The sequence below is a fragment of the Apteryx rowi genome, unplaced genomic scaffold, assembly GCF_003343035.1.
Source record: "Apteryx rowi isolate R43461 unplaced genomic scaffold, aptRow1 scaffold_761, whole genome shotgun sequence".
Classification (NCBI taxonomy): domain Eukaryota; kingdom Metazoa; phylum Chordata; class Aves; order Apterygiformes; family Apterygidae; genus Apteryx; species Apteryx rowi.
Genome location: NW_020451051.1, coordinates 277,280 through 299,038, shown reverse-complemented (window position 1 = coordinate 299,038; position 21,759 = coordinate 277,280). Strand labels below are relative to the sequence as shown.

Sequence of the window (21,759 nt, the reverse complement as noted above, 5' to 3'; positions counted from 1 at the left end):
TAGTTCAGTTTTACTTTATAAATAGAACTTTTATTTCTACAAACATCTTGACAATGCATTTCCGCTAACAATAAAAGTGAGTAACAAGACATGATGAAGTAACATAGCCAGTGCAATTTCTAGTTTACTAGTGATTCAAGATTTTAGAACTCAAAGCAGATGGCCCATCAAGGGGAGGGATAAAATATTTTCTACCATAGATCTTTTAAAAGACTTTTGTAATCAGGAAGATGCTTGGAGTTCAGGGTACTTTTGATTTATCATTAGTAAGACTGATGGTAATTCTTATTAAGGTATTAAAGACAACAAGAAATTTACACAACGCTTTACTAAAGTTCTCTGTAAAGACATTCTAGAATTCATCAATTCAAATTTCCTCACAAATGACATGAACAAGGTTTGATTTGAGCACTATACACTTCATCTTGGAACTCATTCTGTAACTGTCATTGATATCGAGTAAGTATTCACATGCAAGTATCTGCTCAACTTTAAAATACAAGAAGTAGCTCTTACTGACTTCAACTGAATTTAGGTATATGCTTGGTTGAATTGGAGCCAAGGAGAGCCAAGGCTCACAAAAGATGAATCTTTTTGTTTATACAAACTGTACACTATACAAACTATAAACATCACCCCCAAGGATATGCAACGCAGACTGTGTCCTCAGAAATCAATTTAAAAGTTAGATTCAACAAAAGACTGTTATCTTGCTACAGAATAGAAATCCACACTCAGACTGGGTGAGGCTGCATGGCAGAGCAAGGCATTTGAGCAAAGGTACCTCAAGGTGCAGGCTAGGCTGGAGTCATAGAAAGGAATAAATTCCTCCCTCAAGGAGCCAAGCACTTTATTCCAAATGGCAGAGGATGGCACCTTACCACAGCTTCTCACAATTCTGGAAGTGCTGGAAGCCAAATTCCTGACTTCCATTTTCCTGCTACACAGGTCAAAGCATAACATTGAAATCCAAACCATCTGAAACACTAGTACTTTTATGAATCTGAGTGAAAAAAAATGAGGGAGGAACAGTGAAACCCCTGGTGGGGTGCTGAGCAGCCRTCCTCCTTCAGTCCGTTCAGCAAGTCAGTAAACATCACTTTTCCTACTGGATATTGCTTGGTACAAAAATACTACCTGAGAAGTCTGCAAAGAGCATCTATTGTCGACAGTAAAATAGGCAGAGAAGCAGACAGAACCTGCGAGTTCTTAATTTACAAATGTAAACAATAAAAAGGAAGTAGCCTAATATTATAGCTGTTCTTTTTTCCCTGTTTTATACAAATCCAGGCAATAAACATAATCATTTCTACAGCCAACAACAAGCTTTGTTCCCCATACTACAGGGGAAGAGAAAACCTCTCCYGGGAGCTTGTCTACTCCTTCTGCTGTTCCACTCTTGGCATTCAGAATCCACACTTTGCCATCTGTAGACACTGCTGCCAAAAGAATTTTGTTCTTTAAGTCATCACTTTGGAAAACAAATGGTGTTCCATATACACTTGAAGTGGCTTCAAATTTCCACAGTAAATTACCTTCCATATTACAGCAGTAGATAAAGCAGTCATGGGAGCCAAAAAATATTTCTTGCTTAGTTAAACTTGAGATGCATGGAGATGAAAACACTGGTCCGTTGGTGGAAAACTGCCAAACCTACAAAAAGAACATAACCATCCATTATCGCAGGTTGTTCACATCATCAGTCTAACAGCACTGTAATTTTTTACTAGACAAATGGTTGACAGGACAGTACATTGTTTCAAGAGCATACTGGATTTCACTGAAGGCTAGGAAATACTTGTTACATTACAAATTAAGCTTTGTACACACAGTAAGTAATTAAGGACTCATAAAATTGATGTGCAAGAGTTACTACCTTCTTGTGTGGCTCTCATAAAGATCGTTAACTTGGAAAAAGAAATATTCTAGGGCTATCATAACAGAGGTAGTAATGGACTTCTTTGAGAAGCCTGTTACCATGCCGTTCTCTGCCACAAAGGCAGAGACTGTTCCTTTTGCAGGATTGCTTTCTTCTCATCAAGCTGCTGCTGCACAGACCCTGTCTCAAGAGAGTATCAGCACAGTAAGATTGCTGCAAGCAGTCAGAGGGCAGGGCATGGGCTAACATATATTTTAAAATCAGAAAAGGCTTTGGAATTACCATGTATACTGCATCTCAGGCAAACAGAAACAGTGCCAGTTGTTTTTCCAACAAACACAGATCATATTCATCTGTGAGGAACTAACCAAAAMAGGTCTCATTTAATTCAAGGTGATGGCTGGCACATGTTTTGCCAGAATTATGATATGGCACATCTCTGCCATGGCGCGAGTATTTGTTTGATAAATGGATAAACTTTCTAAGAAAACCCTAGATCCAAATAGCCACCATCTTATAGAATAGATGGCTTTAAACATTTTTGAGAAATTTCAAAAACAAAATCAGGAACTTTTATTTATCTGTGGCACTACTCTTGAACATTTACTTTGGGTACGGGCAAGCTCTGAACTAGAATTTCTGGATCAAAAAACTTGAGTTTTTGGGCTTTATTTCTAGGTCTGCCATGAACTTGCTGGACAACTTTTTTTTTTAACTTTCTCCTCTCTACAAAAATGAATACATACTGCTATTTGGTTCACAAAATGGTGTAAATAGTAAAGTATATTAATCATTAAGCCTCAGAAAACAGTATTAATGAAGCACCTTACCAGGATTTTGTGATGAACATAAGAAAAAACACCAACAGCAATAACTTTTACCTTTTCTCCAGAATGAGTGAAACAATATAAGCTTCCATCCACACATCCAACATAAACATATTTCTCATTGCAGTGAGGAGAAGAGAAGAGTGGTTTTCCCAGGCAGCTTTTCCAAGTCTTATTTCCTGTTGCCTGGGAACGAGAGCAAGGAATATCCCGTGCTTAACATGACTCCCAAGAAGCTACACAGAACCACCCTTCCCCCACAGCTTCACCCAGCCCTCAGGAATTTCCCCCAAAAACCCAAAACCAAAAAAAGCCCACAGGCTTCTCCCATCCAGAATGCATACCAGAAGCAAACGTACTCTTCATGTGTTACTCCAACAAAATGCTTAGAGTGTTCCCCGGGATACTCATGTCCCTGTTCCACCCTTCTCCTCCTCCCCCTTGACAAAAAACCCCAAAACAAACGAACAAACAAAAAACTCACTCCCCAAGTTAATATGTAATTTTAAGAGTGACAGATTCATTTTCAGTTCTATCCCCAGCTCCTCATTATGTGAAGAGAGCCAATGAAGGAGAGGGTATCTTGAAAGTAAGTCATATTAATTGTGCACATCATGAATTACAAATGCTGTAGGAAATGCTGCAATCCACAACCTATGATAGTCGCAATAAGCTCCTAACATAGCCTGCACCTTCCTAATTGTTACAAATACTCACGTAGAGTTAAAGCAGCGGTTGAAGAAAAAAAAACAACGTGTTTTCTTACTGCAGCCCACTAGAGCTGCAAAACATACACTGTTCTAACACTGGATCGGGTACTACTGAGGAAATTTGCAGYGAGTGGGAGGTAAAGATGGTAAGGACTGATGGTCAGGGTTGTGTGAGCTGAAAAACTGCAAATATCTGCTCTAAGTGACTGTTTATTAGCATTTTTTCTGTATTCTGAAATACAGGAATTATTATAATGACATTGTGTGTAATAACTTAAGACCTCAAGTAAAAAAGAACTTATGTTAACATATGATCATCTAGTTCTTTTCACCAGGAAAGTGCTCTTAACTTCAGAAATGCACTTTGGCTTAATATGAATTTGAGATTGCGACCAAAGACAAGTAGGCAAAGGTACATACGGGGTTTACAGCCAATAGTAGTCCTCCTAGTGTAGCAACATAAAGATGATGTGGAAAAAAACTTAGACAAGGAGAAGAAAACACAGCTCCACCTTCACAATGGATCTTCCATATACAAGCTTTTTTCTGTAAGCACAAGGAAAAAGATAAAAGGTTTTACAAATGCAGTTGAAGCTCAAAAAGTTTGCAAAGAACTTCTAATGTCATACCTTATCAAATGGTTTACTCAGCAAACATTAGTTATAAGTGAAGATATAATTCACATCCTATTATATCAACTCATATGTCATTGGCTAATTTCTCTTCCAACAAATACAAGAAATTAAGCAAATGAACTTATGAGCTAATGAACTTACTTTCCATCTTCCTTCATCTATTCTTTTAGAATGTAAGATTCTCTTTCTGCCATTAAGCCATAGCTGACAACCTATTCTGAAACACCCACACATAATTTAGTAATAGAGAAACTTGAGATGTGGTTTAAAACAGTACCAGCAGCAGGAGAACCACAGCTGAGAACACCACTAAAACCATTTGCTACCACATAACCCTAACTCCACTTCAAGCAGGCATAACTATCTCAAAGTTTAAGAATGGACTCCTGAGATTACTAAATACAATGGAGCTTCATCCAGGGTGCTACAAGTCAGATCTAAGTCAGATATTTACTCTTCTATACGTAAAAGTTAGTCAGTATTCTTACATAAATATCCAAAGCATACACATGTTGGTCATGCGATCCTACATAGACTAGTCCAGTGGAAGGATCTACAACTGCAGAGCTTTTCACAGCATCCTCTGTGACAAAAGTCCAATGTATTTCACCATCGCTGCTTTGGAGCACATATACTAAGCCATCATAACAGCCTGTGTGAAATAACACAAAATGGGGAAAAAAGAATTTAAAATATTTATATTTATGCTGTTAGCTGCATCATTGCTGGAAAGAAATAAGATGACTCATGAGGTAGTCTCTAAACAGTTTCCAAAGCTTTTCTTTTTTTAGTTTAAAGTCTTTGCTGATGGTTCATACATTCAAAGCTGATTGCTCAGTATGTTCTTGCCAGGTTACATCTGGAATATGCTTATTTCACTGCCCTTCTACCAAATTTTACAGTGATWGTATTAGAAGACATGGTGAGCTGCTGAAAAGGGTGTTTTTTTAGTTACCTCTCTCCCTAATTTACCTTTCTGGAAACAAAGATAACAAAAAAATAAAGTCTGTATATTTTCTAATGAAACTGAGCTGTAGTTCTATAGACTCCTGAGGTCAGAACAGAACACTAATTCACTTTTCTTATCACAGTAAATAGCAATCAAAACACTAGTCAAAAATATAGTAGTGCTTGCTTTGCATAAGAAAACTCATCACCCAGATAGCTGTGCTGATCAGTGATGTGTACGCATTACCTAAAAAGATAACATTAAGAAGAATAATGACAACTCTGTTGACAACAGAGATGACAAAACCCAGGAGAGACTGGTCAGCTGACAAAGTTTTATATAAACAGTCAGTGCTACAAACAGCACGAAGCCAACAGAGATTAAAATTCACATACAATGATAGATTAGAAACTTCCTTTCCCAAAATCATGTTAAAAAAGGACTAAATTCATATTAAAAAAAAGGAACATCATCTTTACATTTCCAAAAAGCAAAAGAATCAAAGGAGATTATTTTTCAAAGGCTTTAATTATCTAAGGCATCATGTACTAATTTCTACTTTTATCCATTTTTATAGACATTTTAAAACTGTATCACCTTTCCATACTTTTAAATAACAGCTTAAAGGTCACACTTTAATTAACCACTAAAAAAACCTGTACCCATGGATTATTCTCCTCCTCCTTAATAAGGCCTTACTAATAAACTGGCATGTAATAAATCTCAAATTGTTAAATATGTTAAATAAGCTCCCTTATTCACTATCATGAAACTTAGTTTACTTCTTCCTTCTATCTCTATTTTACAGCAAATCAGTTTTGAGGCACACATGGAAGTTTATGGACAGGCATAGGAGCAGGGCRTTCAGAGGTGAAGTAAGATTCTCTGTCATTCATCTTATATTTAGCAGAAAAAATAACTTTCAGCGAAGGCTAAAACAAAAGACATACCAACAACAATGAAATTTCCACACTTAGATACACAGGCAGAAGATTCAATACGATCTCCAAGGTTCCTCTCCCACTTTATTTCTCCCAAATCTAGATCAATCGCCTGCATTGTATGAGAGTGAGAGCCAACATATACAGACGCAGATACTTCATCTGTAAATGGTATTATAACCAACGGTGATGCATCAACACATCTTCTTGTATTTGACTTCCATCTTATGCATAATGCCAACTCAGCCATTGTTCCAGAACTACATTCTGCAAAGCTTGGGTGAACAGAAAAAGCGTCTATTTTATTTGCCTTGTTGGTAACCGGTAAACTTCTGCTCTTCTCCATTCCATACTCTTGCTCTTGGCTTTTCCTTACACTTGGTGACAATAAATGCAGAAAGGATGGCTGTTGTCTCCGTTCCATCCCTACCTGTACCGTATCATTGGGTTGTGGAAAGGACTTGGAGGAATTCATAGAAAACAACCGATTTCCTCGGCTCAGTGCAATAAATGAAATTAACCCAGGAGCAACTTCAAAGGATTGTTCAGATTTCAGTTTAACGTATTTTCCACAGAATTCCTCTCCATTGTCTTCACTTAATTTTCTTTTCACAACATTGTCACAGTTCATTAAGTGGTCTTCACTTGGAAACAGAGTTTTAAGAATATGCGTATAAACCTCTTCAACTGAGCAGCTGAGAATAACTTCAAGGAGTCCAGGGACAGCTCTGCCTACTAGAACCTCAATTTCTTCATAAAATCTTAGAGCCTTTAAGGAGTCTCCGCCACTGTAGAGAAATACTGAATCTTTAGAAATTTCTGTGGAATCATCTAGGAGACCCAGAACAGACTAGAAGAGGGAAGAAGTAAAGAGAAAACAGTTCATGGGTGGTACACAATGTCACACAGAAAAAAACTGAAGTTGAGTGAAATCCAGCTGACTACCCTAAAACTCCCACTAAAGTCAGCAGAAATTGAGGATACTCATCACTCTGCAAAAATCACATGAAATGTTTTAGCGCCAACTGGGTAGTGACTGAACAAGAGTTGGGGAGGAATGGAGAAACAAGGAGATTTTGTTCAGTAGTACAAAATTTTTTTACTCATTTCCAATTCTGCAGTTTAAGGAATTAAAGCAGATTGTGCTGTATTTTTGTCAACCTTTTCCAGTCTCAATGCCATTTATTAATGACAAGAACTCTAAGGGGGTTTCTACTTCTCAGTATCTAAAACAAGCCTTTAGCACAGGAATTAAGAAACAATAGAACCAGAAAGTCCAAGACACAATTATGAAACTGTGCCATCTATGTAAAAAAAGAAAATAGGGAGAGCCTCTCCAGTTCACAGTTATCTATAGAAATAAGAAATCCTAGTAACGCAGTAGCTGTTTTTTAATTTTTTGCTTTTTTTTTTTAATAAAATTTCCATGTCCCAGTTACTTGTTTCCCTCAGGGATACCTTATTTTTGCATGTGAAGCAGTATTCAAAAGAATCTCCTGACAGATTATGTCCTATGCTAATTGTGTATACCGTCAGAGCCCACAATTTTATCTGATAAGAGAAATATGATTCCCTCTTGGCAGTTACAGAGCAGCTGTACTGAACTATTAACTGAATAGACAGAGCTCTAATACTTAAATGTATAGGCAGATAGAATGTTCTGGTTGCATTAGTCACACTTCTTAAAACTGTTTAATTCCTGACACATGCATAAAGATCATCTTACAAAGATAAAAAGGCAGCTCAAAATACTACCTTCCATAAATACTGCAATCTTTCCCACAATTTCTCTGCGCCGCTCAGCTTACTGTCACGTCTTCTGGAGTTTAGATGGTTGTGGTAAATCTTGTTCAGCTCAGACATATCAACTTTGCCTTTGTAGAAAATACAGCATGATTTTTTTCATTGTTCCATTTACACTTCCAAAACTTGCTTTGCCCAAATAGTCACCTTAGTCTTGCCCAGGCTTCCTTATTCATAGGCAAAATTGTACCTGTATTTTTTTATCCAGTGAATCAACTATACTCTTAAAAACACAGTAAGGTTTTTGAAAATTTAATCTAGCCTCCCACATAATCCCACATACAGTGCCTGATCTTTTCCCAAGTAAAGTCAGGGCTCTGTCACAGACTGCAAGAGGAGCTGCTGAGAAAATAATGTGCAGCTTTAATACTAAATGGATTTTATTACTGCTCTCTGAATCTCAAATGAAACATTATCAAGCAAACATACATATATGTAGCAGGCACAACAAATCAGACATATTTGCTGTTTCCAAATACAGCTGTCAGCCTATACTGATATTTTCCCACAAGGAATGAGTCATCTGACCTACGTATTTAAAAAGCATGAATCTGTATTTCAGTCAATGAAAAAAAACAAAAGGAATGGAGTCCATTAAAGTGAGTCGCAAGGGTGATTATAGTTTCATTTACCATGTGATGTTAAAGGCAAAGCTTCAATCAGTACAAGCTCATCAGGGATTGCATGAGTTGGTAGACGTTTCTGAAGTTCTTTAAAAGTTTCTCTCTCTTCGAAATTGTCTTTGGGTACAACAAACAAGATAAGTTTTTCCTGCTGATACCAGGTCACTGCACAAGCTTCCACTTGACAAAGATCTTCAGCAGTCTGTAATTCAAAAAAATTGTTTTGAAATGCAGTTCAGTAATAGAGTAAAAGGAGTAAAACCCACAATTTTTAAAAAAATTACAGACTGTTAAATTTGTATTTGTTTCAGTTTCCTTCATAACATCCTATAAATTAATATATGTAATATATGTATTTAAGTAGCAATGTTCAGTGTCAGACACTAGAGTGAATTTAACATGTAGCAAAATCAGTACAGCTATCAGCAAAGCAAACTTTTCAGTTATCTAAACAACTGYGTCCTGAGAAAAAACATGAAGAAACACTTCCACGAGGTGTCTTTGCCCAAACTGTCAATAAAGATGCAGAACATAATCACTGTTCTTGAAACACAGATACTTCTAACAAATACTAGAACCACTAATTCTTAACAAAAGTACTATCAGATAACAGTACTACACACAGGTTACGTTTTACCTCTGTCTTAAATGATGTAGTCCAAACCCCATCTGATTACATACTACTATAGTAAGAATGGCTTTAATGAGATCAAAAAAGATCAGTCAAAACAAAATATAATTTTAAAATTTGTTATTCATGTTTAAACCAGATCCTCAAAACTAAACATATCCATACATCTATATGACCTGAGAGCAAAATTTGAGGATAAGCATTTGCAATTAAATCATAACAGCTCTTACTGAAATAGCTTAAAAAAAGGGGGGGAGGAGGAAGACCCCCCTCCAACAAACTCTGTCTTCTGTTACAATAATACCAGCTAGCTGAATGCAATGAAATGATGACATAAGTAATTAAGAACAGTATTTCATTCCATTATTTCATTGATGATCTGATTCATTTGATAATTTGCCATCTTATAAAATGCAAGAGCTGACTGAACTAGCAGTGTCCAGAAAAAACAGTTATTTTTGACAAAATCATTATGCTCCATAGAAGGGAGAACAGCTATTCGTTTCTTGAGAACACAGCTACAACTCTAGTTCTCCACAAGAATATCTTTGCTAGAGATACTTCACAATAACGAGGGACTGGATGAAAACTATCAAGCTTTAGTTATCACATTTTAAAATTCACAAATCACCTTTCTGAATTAAAGTCAAACGCAGCTTTTGTGCTACATCCGCACTGCAAGGGAATTGTGCTTACTATCAAGAGAGCCGAAACAGGACATTATGTTCTCACACAAATCTCCCTTTATAGGCCCCTGGCCTGCACCTGAAAAACTTACTCTCCACAAGGTCATGTTTCTTTACCGAAACCCTGAACTTATTTTTCTCTGGAAAAACTTTTGGGAAAAAAGCAAGCTTGACATTATAAAAATGCATAATTAATTTCTAATCATGAATTTTAAAATTGTCCATAGCAGTATTTCACAAATTTGATGTTTAAAAAGAAAACAAACCTAGTAAGTAATAAATATTTTGCTTTTTAAACATAAAACACTGTGTTCTGATAAAAAAAAAGAAATGCTTAAAAATTAAAACAAAACACAAATCCATCTAGAACATTTATTCTGAGGCCCTGTCTTTCTCTCGCAATTTATGATTCACTGTATTTTCAGAAAAGAATGTTTTGAGCTAATCCATAATAAGCTTTCACTCCAAAGTTTCTTGAGATGCCAGCAAATCTTTACACAGCTCTTTGCCATCAACAGTCTTCATACTGGTTCGTGGTCCATTCTGTTTGAGGGTAATTTACAAATCTTAACTAACTGTCACAGTAGTCTCTTGTAGCTAAAGTTTGTACCTATTTATACAAAAATGAACTCAGAGAGATTTGTTTATTTGCCTGAATGTCACAAATGAAATATAATCTAGGAGTCTGACATCCCATCTTGTAGCCTTATTACTATGCAAGCACTGCTGCGTAAGTCGTCAGTATTTCTCAGATGTTTATAGTTTCTCACCTCTACTGGAATAGACCACAGAATAAAGCATATTTCCAAAACCCAAATTCCTTTCTCTTATGTGCCTAATTTATATGACTAGATACTTGAATTTCTKTAAGACTCCTAAAAGTCATCTGAAATTGAGTAAACACAGATTTCTGATGATAATGATGTGTTCCTTATCCCTGCTTTTCTATATTGGCATGCACTACTCACTAAATGTGATATTACCTGCTGCAAATATTCCATATTGAAACGTTTGCCATGACGTTTAATCTGATTGTCTTTCCGACCCAGGAAGACCATCTTTGCATCCTGCACTCTTACAAAATCCCCTGTTCCTCTCATCGTGCCCGAAGGTACAGTTATTTCATCATCAAGAAAACAGATTCGTTCTTCACCACCTACAAAAGAAAATATTGTGGTCATATATATTAAATAGTGTACCTTTGAAATTGTAAAGAAAACACTGAGTATTTTATCAAATTCTTGTAAATTCTAACAAGCATTATCAGAAGTATTAAAAGATTATCACCAATGCCTAAACTTCTAAAACATATAAATTGGGCCATACAGTTAATTCAGTTAACACATAAAAGTAACTTGGCTACCGAAAGTGTCAAAATGCAAGCAGAAAAAATAAATCATTATAATGAACGCACTCTGCAGATAAAATGATGGTAATTTCTTGTTCATCATTCCAACAACCTAAAATACTATGAGCAGGTTCCCAGCCCAATGGAACCTAACAACGTCATATTAGTCTGTATACCAGAGGCAGATACAAAGTAAAATAATTAACATATTATCAAAACCCAACCAACAAAGAAAAGCATCTTAAAAGAACAACAAATATAACATAACCTATAAATATTTGTCCCTCGCCTTCTAGAACTGCAGAACCACTGGTATCTCTGACCTCAACTGCTGTTCCAAGGAGTGGTGAACCCAAAGGTACAGGGGAATCACTTCTAAACATATTAGAGAGAGAAACAGTAAAAATCTTTCCGTTCTGAACACAAAACAACTGTTACCAGAAATGAGTAAAATCTTTTAAAAGATCAGTGTTAGAGCACTAGATACTTGGGGCTTGTTTTTACAAATGCGTCTTCTTAAAAAATTGCTCAATGTGTTCAAAATGAAAAACTTCACCAGCGTGCATGAGTTTTATTAACATACATCAAAAAATGCAGAATGATAGAAAATAAGGCTAAAATGGACCCTGAAATACCCAGAGCACCCTGAGCATTTCAGCCAGTTTTTTGCTGCCCCAGGTTGAACATCATCAAGCTTAAAGAATTTAAACACATCTGATTTCTAATTCATTCCTTCCATATCCTAGTTTGAGCTTTTATTCTTTTATTCCTGATATTTCATTAGCTGAGTTCAGCTGACTTTTTCAAAGAAGACTTAAAAGAAAGAATAATTTCAATGTCATCTATCCATAGACTTCTTTTGTTGAACTGTAGACCAGCTCCTTCCTTTTCCCTCATTCTCCAGCCTCTTCAAGCATTCACGGAACATTAATTTTTGAATATAGACACTACTTCTGAATGGGAGTACAGAATAAAAGATTGTCTTCAGTAAAGCAAAATTTAAACAGCCAGGTAACTTGAAATAACTTTGGTAATGTATGAAGTCAGGCATGGGGTTCCAGTTCACTTCCTGTCATAAAAGTCACACACTTCAACCTAACAGTTCCTGTGCAATTCCTGTTACTTAAGCTGTTGAAACTTCTCCTTTTCACTGATCAGCCAATGAATTCTTCATCTCATATTGAGCAAAAACCAGTCTGTAAAATGTGTATTTTTGCCAAGTGAGAATCATCTTCTCCTTTTCCTTCCTCTAGCTGGCTTCAAAAGATAATTACCTGACAAAAAAGTAAGAGAAAGCATCCCAGACATTCAACATGTCTACTCCATGCCTGGGAAAGCCCCAACAGAAAGGAAAAGACAAAATCAAAAAAAGAATAAAATTTACCATCTCCAAACAAAAAATAAGCTCCCTACATAAATCATAAAGCATTTCATAAGATGCATCTAACTCAAGCCACACATGTAACTATCATGCCACAGAATAATTACACATTTCAGAGAGCAAATGAAACCCTGAGATGACTGGAAGCTCCTCTCAGGGCCCTGGCACTCCTGCAACCTTCCTCATAAAATACAGTGAACAAAACAGTCAATAATTGAGTGAAAATGGTGGTGCATGCTAAATACTGAGAAGAAAGAACTCCTGAAAGTCCAAGTAAAATCACTCTGTGATCTTGGGTGGGTCACTTGGGACAAATTTCTGCCACCTACATTTGTCATGTAATATTAAAAGGGTCATTTGCTGAATAGTATATTATCCAGTGTCTTCACTAAAGTCTAGTCTTCATTAAGTCACTTCTGGAGTTCCAAAATCTGTAGGTAAAAGCATTGTAGCTATAAGAAACACATGTACATATGCTGATTATATTTGAAAGTAATCTTTTTAGTATTTTTGCTTAAAGTAAGTACATCTCAAAATTAACATTCTGAACTTGACAGAGCTAAGCCGTGAGTATATCTTTGTTCAGAGCCTATGATCAACAGTTAAATAGCCTCATTTCTTTACAGGTAGAACTCCCACTGACGGCTCTATTACATTTCTTCTCTTTGAACATGTTAGATCCCATCAGCAAAGTGTCCTGATGGGGAAGGATAGGCCTAACTGAAGTTACCAGCAACTTGGCTGAGAGTCAGCGGCCTACAGAAGCCTAACACTGCTCCAACAGCACGACACAGTCAGAAACAGCATGCCCTGGATGAGGCCAGTCCAGGTTCAGCATGTGGAATCACAGGCTGGAATGAGGAGGAGGTCTAGATGAAGGGCTGACTAAAACAGAAACCACCACAACACAATATGTGAAACTTAAGAGGTCTGCGCAAGTACACAGGATTTTGGACTGCAACAAACCTGCAGTTTTGTAGTTTAAGAATTATTCACCGACAATTTCTACTTGAGGGGCCTGTATTACAGCAATAGAGGACGGATTTGTCTACTTCTACAGAAAAGACAAGTTTAACTTCAACCAGCATAAACCACTTATAAGGTCTGAGTAGCCCAGGAAATGTAGGTTCTATTTCTAGTGAAAACACATTTAACCATTCACATACCAAGCCAGTGAAAATCATCAAGTTTCCTACCGAAAATCAGCACTAAAAACCTCTTCAGGAATCTTGTAGCAAGTGGCCCAGCTTGACACCTCAGTAATACCATACAGGTTAAAAATACTTGTTTTGTTCTCCTTGTGCTTCCAACTTTTCAAGAGATTCAGTACAGGAAATGCTTCACCACCAAGGGCTAAGACACGGAGCGAAGTATTTGCAGACAACACAGTTGATTTAATAATGTGAGCTCCAAACCTCCTGAGAAGTGTTGGTGTTGACTGAATGATACATGTTAGAAAGAAGAAGATGCAAGAGAAATATTTGTTATATTTTTTCAGTATATGTATACACCTGTTCCTGCTTTATCATATCCACTATTCGGCTAATATCATCAACCATCAGATGCAAGTATAGATGGTGCTGATGTTTTCTGAGATTTTATCATGTGAAACCTGTAATGAGTATTTTTAGCACAAATCTATGCTCTGCTGCTGAGTTTCATACTTCACCTATCTGTGTTACAGGTTCCATGTTGTGTTTTCAGCCATTATCTGAAGTATATGCACATTAGTTGTTATATTAATTCCTTTGAAATAGAAAGCAGCAAACACGATATTCTCTTGCTATTACTGTTTGGGGCTTTTTTTCCTTCATTGCAGTATGTTACAGCTAAAATATACTTAATTAACCTGAATATAAAAGATTTAAAGATCTTTCTATAACATTAAAAATTCACAGGATGCCAGATATTGGGTTGTTTCTGATTTGGGTAAATATAATAATTTACAAAGATCAGTTTTCTGAAAGTTTTCACATTACACTGCAAAATGAATATTTTTTTGTCTAGTAAGAGGACTAAAAAATTAACTGAATTATTTCTTGTCAAGTTATTTTTTTTCTGTAACATATCAAGACCATCACTTTTCAAGTGATCATTTTAACTTCAGTGAATTGCAGTAAGGAAAAAAGGTGGGGAAAAAATGACTCTTCCCTCTCCCTTCATCACTTTTTCAGATTTCCCAAGTCTGCTCAACCAAGTTAAGAGGGAAAGGTGAGGCATTCCTATAATTTAAGAAACATCATAAAATTATTCATCATCAGTTAAGCTCTAAAGAGTATTTTGACATTAATTCTGCCGAGCAACCCTTCCTTCACTGATCAAAACCACAAAACCAAACTTTTCTTAAGGAGACATCTCAAACACCTTTGTGAGACCAAATCCAGCCTTGCCCTGTTAGTCTACATGCTTAAAAAAAAAAAAAAAAAAAAATTTGCTAATAGAAGCAAGAACAGTTTTAGAAAGAACTGAGAACAGTTTTACTTAAAGCAGCGAGTGAGCTAAAGTGATCATGGAACTTGTGTGTGATAGGAAAATCTATACCATTAAGATTTATAGCAAATATAACAAAACAAAATAAGAGTAAGGAATAAGGTTATCAAAATACTCACAGAGAGTGGATTATTTTCTGCTGTGGAATCTTCAGCTAACTATTCACTAATCTTAAATTTAAAATCTACAATCTCAACTACCGCTATTTCTCCAAAAGAAAAGGAAACCTTAACATTTCTATGAATGCAAGTATTTCAGAATTCCAACATTAATGACAAAGCATTGCTCAGGGGTTGATCTACTGCAGTTAATAGACTAACCAGATCATAGTCATTTTGCTCAAAGTCAGTTATAAATGAGACACACTTTTAGTGGCTTCCATTCCCCTAGAATTTAAGTTTCTGCACTTAATTAATAGCTTTATTAAATTCCCCTTAACACTACAAAGCAAGAGATGGGGCTTATTCAGCCACATTGGATGCTCACAATTTCAAGTATATTTTCCAAAAATGAACTTTAAAGCTATTAAAATAGAGACCATATAGGAAATAATGTATATCAAGACAGAAGGGGCAGATGAAGCCTCATATAAACAGATGGCCTGAAAACAAGAAGTGTTGCTGGGGAATCAATCATTATCCTTCTCTGATTATTGTAAAAGTGACAAACATTTTATCATCCTATAATAGCACTCTTTTAGCTGTTGTACGTACAGTATAGAGACTACCACTAAAAATTAAAAACTATTTATGAGGAAAGGCTCCAAGATCAAGCCCATTATAAGGTTCTAAAGTGTTTATAAAAAGTAACCTCCTTACCAGATTATTCAGAGCTAGCAGATTAATTAAAACAGACTAATTTAATTAATTCTTAAGAATTAACACATTCTTAAGATGAATGTCAGCTTTATCTTCAGTTCAGTGTTTTCTGTYGCAAAATGTTTGAGACTGCAATCAGATGGTAATTTTCTAAAAAGCTAACACCCTACAGCGAAAAGGACAACAGGAGCTACTCTTTCAAGGAAGAACACTCCTGCAATATTATCACTACTGTCTAGTCTGATGAAGAAATAGCACATTTTAGCAAAGGTGAGAAGCAAGACACTGACGACATGTATCTTATGTATTGCCYACCTGCAACACGGTCACATGATGTTGATGAAACAGAGCAGCAGACAGCTTCACAGGCATCATTTTAATGGTGTTTGGTACTATAAGAAGAGAGGCTCCGCTTGTCAGAGCAATGAACAATTCAACCACAGATGGGTCAAATGTTAGAGGAGAAGCCAGGAACAGCATATCATCCTGTGTGATCTCAAATATGGATCTAGAATAAGAAAGCTAGGAATTACAAACCTGATGCATGTTGTTAAAAAAGAAAAAAGGTTCTGGAAGAGCAAACTGGAAGAGCAGCATGAAAGAGCTTCTGTACCTCGCTTTAGTTAAGGGCTACTCTGAATATATAGGCATATTCCTTGAATGTGCAGACCAGAGAATTTGAGCAAGAACTCCTGCATAAAGACCATAACTATTGATTGAACAAGGTCCTTTACAAAGATATCCATCATGTTACACACCAAGACAATAGGTTCTGGGGCATATTCCAACCAATGGGTCCTCATTTGGTACACCTCTGGATCTGGAATCTTTTTTCACTCCAGACTTCAAACAAACAGACCAGTAGTAATTTCTAGAATATAGATGTTCTGGAGAGTATTAAATGGAACAGAATGAAAGCCAGGTAGTCTGAAAAGGAATTAGGATTTAAAGAGAAAATCTGCAGAAGACATTAAATATAAATGGGAATAAAAAATTAATTTTGTTACTTCTTTTCTTCAAGCAGCAAACCAGAAAACTTACAACACCACCACATTTTGGAGGGAACACTCCCCAAAAATTCAAGTAAAGAGCCTTATTTAAGCATTAAAAATAACATTTAGACAAACAACTTTATATGACTACTTAGAAACAAACAAAAAGAAATGTGAGGAAGGAAAGGTGAAGGAAGAAGTGAAGCAGTGTTAGCAAAACCCCAACCTATACCCCTCTGAAGTACTTAAGAAAAAAAAACACTGAAGGCCTAATTTGTAAAAGCACTTAAAAGAAAAAATAGAAACCATACTTACTTAAGATGCTGAATATTTGGCACGATACATTTATGAGGTACTCTGACTATTTTGGGAATCCCTGTAGTTCCTGATGTATGCAAGACATATGCTAGAGAGTATTTCTGGCCAACGTCCATGTATCCCCTTTCCGATGTTTTTACTTCAAGTTGATCTGGGCAGACAATATAATGTGGCTGCAAGTTACCCATAGCCTTGAAGGGTTCATATTTACTTTTTACATTGGCTAGTTGGGAACCTGTATCAGCATTGCTCCAGCTAATTTGGAAGAGAGTTAAACCAATATGTTCTATTGCGGAAGAACTGTGGTAAAACCAACCCTYATGGGATATCTTGAATTTCTGTGAGAGAAAATACACAATTTAAACAGGAAACCTCAGGACATACTGTTATTGTTCTATTGCATGTAATGAATTATGAAAAAAAGATCATTTTCACAATGACCCGTGATTTTTCACCCATCCATTTTCAGAGAACACACATAGGACTTTTTTTTTTTTTTAAATGTTAAATATGAGTGAACGCATACTTTATAAATGAGAAATAAGTAATTATCTTGGCAAATAATAAAAAGGGAAAATACATGAAACAATTTCACAGAAGACAAAGAAAAAGTGCTCTGAATTGTAACTAGATGGTCCAGTTTTGTCTATTCCCTTTGCAATGCGTGAGTATACAAAGATTTAGAAGGAGTTGGACAAAGGAAAACCAAAGGATTAAATGGAGTAGCTATTTTCAACTGCTGCAAAGACTTCCAACTTCCAGCCTTGACATACATGGAAACAAGACTGGAGAAGTCTTTGAACACCAGTGCCCAACAAGTCTGCCTGAACAACACTGTAATAGGAAAACAGGTATTTTTTTTAAACAGGGGAGAAGCACTTAGTACTTCTAAATTTACAAATGTTTGTATCTGAATGAAGAAGACAACCTCTTGTCATGAGGAAACAAAGCAACCATATACAAACTTAGACAGAATACAGTCTGAATAGCTACACATTTCTACATGGCACATTACTGCTTCCAGTAGAAGCCTGAACACTTACGTTTATTTTGTCATTCTCAACAAGAATATACTGAAGATTGCATTTCTTCATGAAGTAGGTGGTTAATATTGGTGATACATCTGGATCAACAGGAGAATAGGCAGCGGGAACTTGAAGGATTCTACCAAGAGAAAAGTATTAAAATTTAAAAAACTCTAAGGATAAGAAAATCCTGTTAAATTTCACTAAGGTTTCTTTTATACTACAGTTAGTTTCCAGAGTCAGAAAATGTAGTTAGAACATGACTTTTAAATATTTTGTTAGAAATAAAGTAGGAAGCAAATCATTAACACTGTTCCCTTCTGATCTTTTACAGCAAGGAAAAAGCCTAAATCTAGATGAAAACACTCAAAATTCTTCCTGGCCAAGGAGGCTGGCGATGACAAAGGTATCACTGACATCAATGGCACAATGATTTCAAAGCTTCTGCTATTGACTAGAAACAGAAATATAAGCTTTACACTTACATCTGTAATGTGTATAAACATATTTAAAAATCCCAAGCTCCACATATTGAATATACTATCTTTTTGTTCTGACTAGTTTACAGAACCCAACATAAGAAAATCTGAGCAAATATTATAATTTTTTCCCTAACAAATAAACAGATGAACATTAAGTATCATTTTAATCTCATTCACTGTGCTTCCTATTGCAGTGCTTCTTCATGTTACTGGTTTACAACAATCACTGATTAGGTACTCCATCTAGTGGCTCAATTTGATAAAGACAACTACTCAAATTCATTAACACCTCAAAAACCAAAGATAAATAAGAGGTGACTAAAACATGAACAATTTCCATAAATTTTAAAATTTATTTTCTTTCTTAAACTTTCTTCTCCTGGGTCCCCATGAACAATTAGTTATATTTCCTCAGTGTGTGACAGTGATTTATCACTGCCGTAATGACAAGATCAAGAACAAAGAAACTGCAGCATTCTGCAGTGTCACTACTAAGTTTAAGGCACTTGAACAGGCACTGGAACCAATAACCTTGAATAAAGTGCCTAAGCCTGCCATGCATCACATATAACATATATAGCTAACTGCTTAGGAGCAATAGTTGTAAGAATCAAAATGCTTTGGTAGCTCCCACTCACGTAGCAAAAGAAAATGCTGCTGTTGCACAGTTCGTAGGAAAAGAGGACAATTCAGGTTGGAAGGGACCTCAGGAGGTCTCTCATTCAATCTCCTGCCCAAGCAGGACCAGTTGTGAGGTCAGACCCAGTTGCTCACAGCTTGATCCAGCCATGTCTTGAAAACCTCCAAGGCTGGAGACTGCACAGCCCCTCTGAGCAACCTGCTCTGCTGCAGGACTCTCCTCACAGGGAAAAGTGTTTCCTTACCAGTGAGAAAGTTCCTCAGCTCTTCCAAAAGGTTAATGATAACAGCACTCACTCACTTTAACACATCAACTGAGCCAGAAAGGGATGTGTGACTCTACAACGACATGCTTATACAGTCAGCTGCATGATGGACAGTCAGAGGAGAGACCAGTCTCTCGCATATTTCACTTGTAGAAGAATTTATTTTGCACCATTTTACTGCAGTGAAATATTCACACAAGCCCATGCTGGAACAAAGGTTTCTTTTTGGCAAATGATAATCTTTGATTCACTGAGTATAGAGCCATATTACACATCTCTCCGACTCTGTACTATTCCACATAAGCAGAAGTTTGACCTACAGTGAAGGTAGAGCCCCATAACAGATTAGTGAATCTCTTGATCTACCAGACTAATAAAGAGTTGTAACGAAGTTTCAGATTCTTGAAGGAGAGGAATGCTACAAATGACCCATCCCCCAGACAAGTAATGTAAGCACTTGCTTTACAGGTGTATTTCTGGATTAGGCTTTACAGTAGCTAAAGGAACACCTACTCAAAAACCCTGCACTCAAAGCCTTGGCAATGTCACCAGTACTGTGAGGAGTTAGATGTTCCTGGGCACGTTTAGAAACAAAGTTCTGAAACGCCTAAGCGGCATTCTGTCCAAACCAGGAAGACAACAGTTAGCAGGTATACCAAGAAGTATGCTACTGAGTTCAATGAAATCTTTGGACATCTTTCTTTTACATCATTCTCTTCCATTACTTTACTTTCTGTCTTACATTTTCTTGTGCTACTGTATATTTTAGCCCAGTGTGACAATAGGAAAATGCTAACACAGATCATCCCGGTAAGAAGCATGACTGCTGCTGTACATACCAGCTCATGAAAATATGGTATGATGCAGGGATTCTATATTCTATCATAAACTTAACAGATATAAAATATAAGGGATACACACATTACAAATAATCTGTAAAAGTAAGATTTTAAAAATTGCAGAGGTAAAGTTAGTGTTGACATCACAAACATTTCTATTTCCTGGCATTAAATAATCAATACGTCTTTACTACTGCACTGATAATTACTTTTTCCTATGGTATTTGTAAGAGAATTGTAACTGTACACTTATTTAGCTTAAAGCATTGAATTTGTTTTCACTACATCTACTTTTTTTGCTAGCAAAGCAAGAAGAATATACATAAAAAACAACCCTGCATACTCATTTTTGTATATATTTATTCTGTTAAATCAACTCCATTTTTAAATAAGCATAAACAAACACACTAGCCATCAATAATATTTTAAAATTTATATAAATATGCCTAAAATACACTTTTCTTTAAATGGACAGTTTCATATATTTGCAATCAGTGAACTTAAGGGTCAAAAACTTTGGCACTAGCTTCTCAAAAGGGCATAAACTATAATACTGTGGTCTTTTTTCTTAAAGAAAGCAAGACTCCTATGCCTCTACATTTAAGCAATACAATACATTTAAACAGTGCAATAAAGGAGAACAAAGATAAATATTGCAGCTCCATAAAAATCACCTAAGAAGTTATGGTTTGCTTTACTGCATTTTTGTTATTATTAAAAATATAAACAAACTGAAAGTTTGCTTTAATAGAGTCTACAGGCAAACATAAAAAAAAAAGGAGAATGCAAGCATTCAAACCATTACCCTAAGATCCAAGACGGTAAGTTTATTCCTGGATAGCAGTAAAGGCCTATTTCACATTTTCCTCGATGATCGCAGTGCTTTTGAAGGAAAGCTGTTAATTCCACGGCAATCTTAACTACTGTCGCATATGTGTAGAAAGTTGGAGGTTTGCCATTGCACTCATCAAACCAAATCGCTTTTCTGTCAGGATACAGGCTGGCTGCCTCATTCACCATTGCCTGAAGAGTCATCTCAGCTGCCTGTCTTCAGTCCCCCTGAAAGATAACAAAGCAGACTGGGTTATCACCTCCTAGTTTTTAATATTTCAGTCAAATGGCATAAGGACTGCACAAAAAGGGCATTTCTCACGTAAGCGCATTACAGGAAGCACACGGCTTCACCACAACACCCGATATTGCTAAAACGCCCCCACCTGATATTGCCCCCTCTCGCTCTCGCCGCACCCGGGGCAGCACTCCGCCGCGGTCCGCAGCGAGGGCAGGCGGCACCACGCACCCTCGCTACGCTCAACCCCCGCCGTCTCCACGCCCGGCGGCACCAGGCCGCCACCGGCGCCGCCCCGCCGGCCGTTACGGCCCGGCCCAGCCCAACGGCCGGGGCATGGGGCGCGCGGCGCCGCGCCCCCACCTCAGACGCGCTAAGCACCGGCACCGGCGCCGCGCCCCCCTCCAC

The 21,759-nt window shown here is 36.7% G+C and overlaps 1 protein-coding gene across 10 annotated transcripts in view; it reads right to left on the bottom strand.

Moving 5' to 3' along the window:
* Positions 1-3: 3 nt before the first annotated feature.
* The window catches only part of AASDH (aminoadipate-semialdehyde dehydrogenase), a 24,631-nt gene continuing 2,875 nt past the window's right edge, over positions 4-21,759 (bottom strand). The window contains exons 1-16 of one of the 10 annotated variants that reach the window (XM_026088301.1): positions 21,500-21,737; positions 21,088-21,341; positions 18,075-18,195; positions 17,029-17,369; positions 16,037-16,229; positions 13,610-13,851; positions 11,301-11,407; positions 10,668-10,840; positions 8,377-8,569; positions 7,697-7,815; positions 5,951-6,791; positions 4,540-4,703; positions 3,837-3,962; positions 2,761-2,892; positions 1,536-1,653; positions 4-1,436 (exon numbers count right to left, since the gene is read on the bottom strand). In XM_026088301.1, coding sequence (XP_025944086.1) covers positions 1,252-1,436; positions 1,536-1,653; positions 2,761-2,892; positions 3,837-3,962; positions 4,540-4,703; positions 5,951-6,791; positions 7,697-7,815; positions 8,377-8,569; positions 10,668-10,840; positions 11,301-11,407; positions 13,610-13,851; positions 16,037-16,229; positions 17,029-17,369; positions 18,075-18,195; positions 21,088-21,317 — 3,285 coding nt within the window. In that variant the 5' untranslated portion in view covers positions 21,318-21,341; positions 21,500-21,737 and the 3' untranslated portion in view covers positions 4-1,251. Of the gene's footprint in view, positions 1,654-2,760; positions 2,893-3,836; positions 3,963-4,539; positions 4,704-5,950; positions 6,792-7,696; positions 7,816-8,376; positions 8,570-10,667; positions 10,841-11,300; positions 11,408-13,579; positions 13,852-16,036; positions 16,230-16,479; positions 16,568-17,028; positions 17,370-18,074; positions 18,196-21,087; positions 21,342-21,499; positions 21,741-21,759 lie in introns of those variants that run through there. The other 9 variants (XM_026088300.1, XM_026088298.1, XM_026088299.1 and 6 more) reach the window with 9 other exon arrangements.